This window comes from Cucumis melo, chromosome 10 (genome assembly GCF_025177605.1).
Source record: "Cucumis melo cultivar AY chromosome 10, USDA_Cmelo_AY_1.0, whole genome shotgun sequence".
NCBI classification, from domain to species: domain Eukaryota; kingdom Viridiplantae; phylum Streptophyta; class Magnoliopsida; order Cucurbitales; family Cucurbitaceae; genus Cucumis; species Cucumis melo.
Window position 1 is genome coordinate 10,504,524 of NC_066866.1, and position 6,136 is coordinate 10,510,659.

Consider the following 6,136-nt stretch of genomic DNA (forward strand, 5'->3'; position numbering starts at 1 on the left):
CAGATCGGGTAGATAGACATTGATAGTCACTAATAGACTTCTATCTCTATATATTGATGACCTTGATAAAAAGGAATAAAAATCTATTAATAACTTTCCTTGATAAAATTTAAAATTTTGTTATAATTTGTAAATATTTGAAGCAAACTCCATCCATTTATATAATTATTATTGTTTTATGAATAGAATTAATAAGAAAAAAAAAAGAATAAAAAAAGAAAAAGAAGTCGTGTGGGTCTAGAATTGCAAGCAAACAAGTGGTTCAAATTAATGTGAGAGTGAAAACATGAATAAAGCAATTGGAAGCCACATCCTTCCTCTAATTCTTAATTCTCCACTCCTGTTCCATTTCGATCCCTCCGATTATCCTCGAAGGTAATGTTCATGTACAAATTTTCAGTTATTCAATTTCAGTTTCGCTAAACCTGTCTTTAACCAATGAAACCGATTGATTGTTTTTACAGATTATGACGAGCGTAACGTTTGGTCACCAGAGTAATTGGTCGCCCGGGATTGGGATTCAAGAGCATCGAGGTAGAACAAAGATTTCTAGGGTGGATTGTTTTCCATTTCTTCCTTCCACCCACCATGGGAATCATGTTGCTTACTGTCGCCGGAGAACTGGACGGCAACTCAGACCTGTTCTTGCCGGTTCCATCGACGGTGCCATGGATCCCGATGACCCTGATCGTCGGATTAACGACAGTGAGAGTCCTAAAACAGAAAATGGAGGGGTTAGTACTCGACTGCTTCTGCTTTCACTTAACATATTATCTATCGTTTTTAACTTCTAAATATTTCTCCAACATAGGTGTTTAGACATATACCTTCAGTTGAGTCCCCATTCCCATATAGCTTGAACTCAAAAGAAAAAGAATCTCAATTCTAGACTTCTCGATTTGCTGCCCTAAATGTGACTTGGTTAAACTATATAGATATTATCGACTCCTTTCTTAACTGAAATGAAAGTGAGGTTTGGTTTAACTTAACTATATAGATATTGTTTGAGGGTTCAACATTTATCATTTGGAGGTCCGTATACAACCATTTTAAGTTTGAGGGTCCAATTTTAACCGTATCTTGTATAAGTATAAGGGATCAATTATTACGATTGAAAGTTTGAGAGTATAATTCTACTACCTAGAGATGTAAGTTAGTTGGTCAGCGTCCATCTCAGCACAGAAACGTCACTGAAAGTCAACCAGTTGGTCAAAAACTTAACAGCTATGTACTAACCAACTGTCTTTCATCTGTTCTGTCGGTCGGTATAGTTGGTTTTGAGATGGACGAAAGCTTGGACGTGCGATGGCTCACATGGTTGAATGTACAGCAGTGATGTTGGTTGAAACAACCAACGGATCAAGTCATGACAGAGAGTAAAAGGGAGAGGACGTAAAAAATGGGAAGGAGGAGAAAAGGGAGCTGCAACTCAGAAAAGAAAATGATAGGGAAAAGAACCGAGAGGAGAGAATTGAAGGAAAATCGGGTGAAGAGAGAGAAAAGGAATATGAAGAACCAGAGGAAATTGGGGAGAGAATGATAACAGAAAAGAGGGGAGAGAGGGAAACTCGACACATCCACAGGGTGGGGGTGGGTCGGGGAAGGACATTGAGAAAATTTACAGAAAGTTGTCGGTGAGATTCATCAAATGATTGTTACAATGACACGCACATTGAGCAACTTACGATCAATCAATATCAAGAAAATAAAGTGAGATGGCCTCTAGAACATAAAGTTTCAAGATTCAGTCAAGAATATGAATGTTGGAGCAAAGAAAATTTCTACCAAGGATCAAACCCTGAAGATGTTTATTACAAAATTTCCAAGAAACAGAAAGGCCATCTTCCAAATAATGTTAGGAACATATTTCAGCATGGTAAATACTCCAAGAATGCAGAAAGAATCTGGGGTTTTCAACAAAGAGGAGTGTTTTCTGAAATTTTAAAAATTATTTTGATGAGGAAGAGGAAGTTGAGAAAAAAATTGATGGAGACATTTGACCATTCTCCATTTTATTCGACTCAACTGTGCTTTGAAAATGAAGTGCAAGACTTCAGTGCAAATAGTTTTTTAATCTTTTCAAGAAAATATTCAAATAAGACAAGTAATTGGGGAGGAAGCCAAACCAATTTTTAACCATTCAAATGGAATTTACCCACTTAAATCAGTCCACAGTCTATTCAAGATTCATACTCTGCTGGACAACTCAATCAATCCCTAATTTTTCATGGCTGTTCTTTTCTTCAAGTTATTTTAGACTTGGTTTAGTTTTACTGTACTTAAAAGTTTAGATCTTAGGATTTGACCATTTGGAATGTTATTGCTCGGTAAAGGTTGGAACTAGCTGTTTTAGGTAATTGAATAATACTGAATTTTCTCCAATCATCTCTACACTTCTTAAATCCATTTTCAAGCATCACAATTGATATTGAAAATGAGATTATGTTTTAGTATGATTTTCGACATGAAAAAAGTGATTTTAATCACACTTTCATTATTATGAAAAATAGGTTCAATTGAATGAAAAGGATGCAACAAAAATAAGCGTCATGTCACATTTTATGGTAGAAGAAACAGAAATTTTCAGCCATCGTGGCTTCATTTTTCCTGTATAGACTTAAATTGAGCCATTTATGTTCTTTCAGATGAACTTCGAAATGCTTAGGGAGAACTTGGAGAGATCGGTTGGGACAGACGATTCCAGATTTAGTGGGATTGATCTGGCTACTCTTATCAGAAACAAGTATGGCAAGTCTTATGATGTTCAACTAATAAAGAAGGTATTCAACTTTGATTCCTTAAATTAAATTACTAGTATAGGCTTTTAGGTCGGTTAAATTAGTCTCTGAATTTGAACAAGTGTGTAATAAGTCTTGGTCCTTGAACTTTAAAAGTACTTCACAATTTCATTGATTTTGTGTCTAATAAGGCCTTGAGCTTTTATTTGGATACGAAATTGTAAGTTTAATGAGATATGTTATCAAGACAAAATTAATTTTATGCCTACTAATAGATGTTAGGGATCTATAAGACTAAATTAAAAGGTCAAGTATCTATTTGAAAATTTTAAAGCTTTGGAACTAATAAAATACAAAACTGAAATTTCCAGTACTTAGATGTCTTTTAAAGTTTAGAGACTTAGCTAATAGACAAAAATTAAAGTTTAGGAACATGTTTGAGTTTTAACCATATTAATATTACCTAAACAAACTCGATTCAATTTTGAATTTCTTTTCCATCCATTCTCCCTGAAATCTTACCGTTTCAAAAGATGATTTGTTGTGCAGTATCGTTAAAATTCAAGAATCCAATTTCTCATAAACTCACTTGGATTGTCTAGTTTTCGAGTATGTCATATTATTAGTGTGGTCTGTTCTTTATCTAAACTAAATTATGGATTCCTCATCTTGTTTCTGTCATAATTCAGGAGTTCATGGGACGGAATCTTCTTGCTTTAAATGTCATGTGGAAATACAGAGAGCAGGTATGCAAGACCTTGTCCCCACTTCTACTTTTTCATCAAAATCTTTAAATCAACCGAGAACAGAATTAGGGGAACCTACCTGTCAATGAATTATGACAAGTTAACAACCGAGAGGTTAATTAAAGATTAAAAAATGGAATTTTCTGATTGGAATATTGTTCTAACCTCCCAATTGAACCTATCTGAACAATTAGGAAATTAGCAAGCAAATTTCCAGTACTATGGAAATATTGTATTCCCTCTGCAATCTTTTAATGTTGGTGGCTACCATGACTCTTTTAAAAGGATGTGGCGTGGTAGATAATGCTCGGAAGGAGTGTTTATTCTCTCATAGTACCCGGAAAGTTACCTGAAATTGACCTATCTGACGGAAGTTCCTTTAGATGATTGTAGCAAACCAGATTTCGGGAGAAGCGGAAGGATGATAGGAGAGGAATATTAGGGGTACATTAGTACTTAGGAATTATGTTAGGAAAGTCCATAAATAGATCAGAGGAGGGGAATGAAGAAGGTAAGCAATATTTGGAAATCGTATTAGGGCTTGAGAGTTATCTCAAGATTGGGAGAGTACAAGTACCTCAAACACTTGATAACACTTGATTTATCTTGTATTTTCAAGACCGTTTATCTTACCATATATCTAGGCTTATCAGGATTTAAATGCTTCTAGGCTTCTAGCTGCATTAATTGGCTTGCGTCCAAGAACTAAAAACCAAGCACAAGCTCTAGTAAGATCACCAAAATTGAAGCATATGTCAGTTAATGATGTTAATGAAACTAAACATGAACAAATAATTTATAGAGTCGAAAGGAATGGTTATTTTTCAAAAACAATTATAGACCAAATATATTCTTCTATATTTATATCTTCTTCTTGCTCAACATATTTTGATGATTTTTTTAACAATTAGCTATTGACTGTGCATGAAGGAAAATGAGCACTTCACAGAGCATCACTGCCCTAAAAATTTGGGAGATTATTTCACATTTTAAATCTTGGATAATTGTCAATTTCGTAGAAATCATTTCCATTGTCTGAGGAAGAGTATCTATTGCGGCTTGATGGTGTGGCTAATACATTAAAATGCTGGGGAGCTGTTGCCCACATCCGAAACAGCTTAGACAAAACTAAAGACAGGCCTCGGATAGGAAAGGTAAGATTACTGGGACCTAGACTCTTTTTTCTGTATGTCTTTCATTTTTAAGCAATCTCCACTAGAATTATGAACATAGGCTAGCGGGCAAGGACGGAGTTGAAGGGGAGAACTTTTTGGTAGGAACCGGCAAAAACGGGTACTTGAGTGTACCACAAATTGCCTTAGTTCATTTCATTACAAACCTAAGCATAGCTCAGTGGATAAAATGCCTATTATTATCGTCCAAAAGGTCATTTAAAAGGTTGATCAAATAGTAGAATTACGATGACCCATTGAGTTAAAAGGCAAGCTAGAAAACTTGATGATCTTTAGCAATGCTGACTTCACATGAGCTTGAGACTGAATACCTTTGTTGGTTGTGTTTTGTTAGCTTTGTATTTTCTTATGGAATGTGATCATTGGTTGCTCTCGACACTTTGCAGGCAGTCAGTATTTTTATTGACATGGACGAGTCTGGTGGTCGTGCCAACGAGTGGATATACAAGTAGATTACTTACACGAACAAAATTCAAATGTATATTTCTTATATATTTTTTTGTATAGGTAAAAATCTAATAAATACACATTTTATTAATGGGTTAGTTGCATAAATGACAAAAAGAAAAAAAATAACTTAAAATAATAGCATATCTAGCGCAAGGATAAAATAATTGCATATACAACACAAAAATGAGTAAAATACTAAAATACTCACCTGCAACCACCATTTTGGATGTTTCTTCCTGAACTTCTCAAATTAAAAGTAATAATTGATAGCATATATCACAAGCTGATAGTTGCTACATTGGTTTCAATTCGAGAAATGATTGTTTCACATACTTTTTTCTCGATTTTTTCATGTTGAAAGCTATCACTGATAGCTACAATTAGTGAATATCACTAATTCCTGCCATTAGTTATCTCTAATAGCTATTATCAATGATAACTTTTATTTATTACCATTACAAGCACTGTTTCTTGGTTTTCTTAAAATTAAAAGCTATCATCAATAGTTACTATCAATAATAGCGATTATCAGTGTTAACAACCATCGATTATAACTTTTAATTTAAGAAAAGTGTTATCGGTTAATATAATTGATAATGACTATCATTGATAAAAGACAACAACTTTAAGTAATAGTTTCTATCATGATAGTCACTGAAGAGTAGATTAACTTTCAATTTGATAAATGTGTTATTAGTTGTTATCACCAACATCTATCCGTGATCTTGCTAACAGAAGAAGAAGGATATCACCTGTAGAAGTTTGAGAAATTTTGCCAATAGTGTTGGTTGTGGGAGAGATAGGGAGAATGGGATTTTTTTTAATCTGGAAGTGTCTGAAGGAATCAGGGATACTTTATAAATTCTGAAAATGAAATGGTGAGGAAATGGTGTGGTGGTGGTGGTTGCAACAATTCATTGTTGTTGAAGGTCTGAAAAAACGGGATGACTCTTTTGAAGGATCGGTTAGGTTTAATGTTCTATAAATATCCATGAATTAAGGATGTCTA

The 6,136-nt window shown here is 34.2% G+C and overlaps 1 protein-coding gene across 1 annotated transcript; it reads left to right on the top strand.

The window, feature by feature from the left end:
- Positions 1–235: 235 nt before the first annotated feature.
- Positions 236–5,263, top strand: LOC103496669 (uncharacterized). The gene is made up of 6 exons (XM_008458612.3): positions 236–375; positions 465–734; positions 2,646–2,780; positions 3,428–3,484; positions 4,504–4,638; positions 5,064–5,263. Exons 2-6 carry the CDS (start codon positions 468–470, stop codon positions 5,127–5,129), a joined length of 660 nt encoding a protein of 219 aa, XP_008456834.2. The 5' UTR covers positions 236–375; positions 465–467; the 3' UTR covers positions 5,130–5,263.
- Positions 5,264–6,136: the final 873 nt, after the last annotated feature.

Coding starts and splice junctions, on each gene's coding strand:
- LOC103496669 (XM_008458612.3), top strand. CDS start 468: ATGACGAGCGTAACGTTTGGTCACCAGAGTAATTGGTCGCCCGGGATT. Junction 2,781..3,427: donor ATGTTCAACTAATAAAGAAG/GTATTCAACTTT, acceptor GTCATAATTCAG/GAGTTCATGGGACGGAATCT. Junction 4,639..5,063: donor ACAGGCCTCGGATAGGAAAG/GTAAGATTACTG, acceptor GACACTTTGCAG/GCAGTCAGTATTTTTATTGA.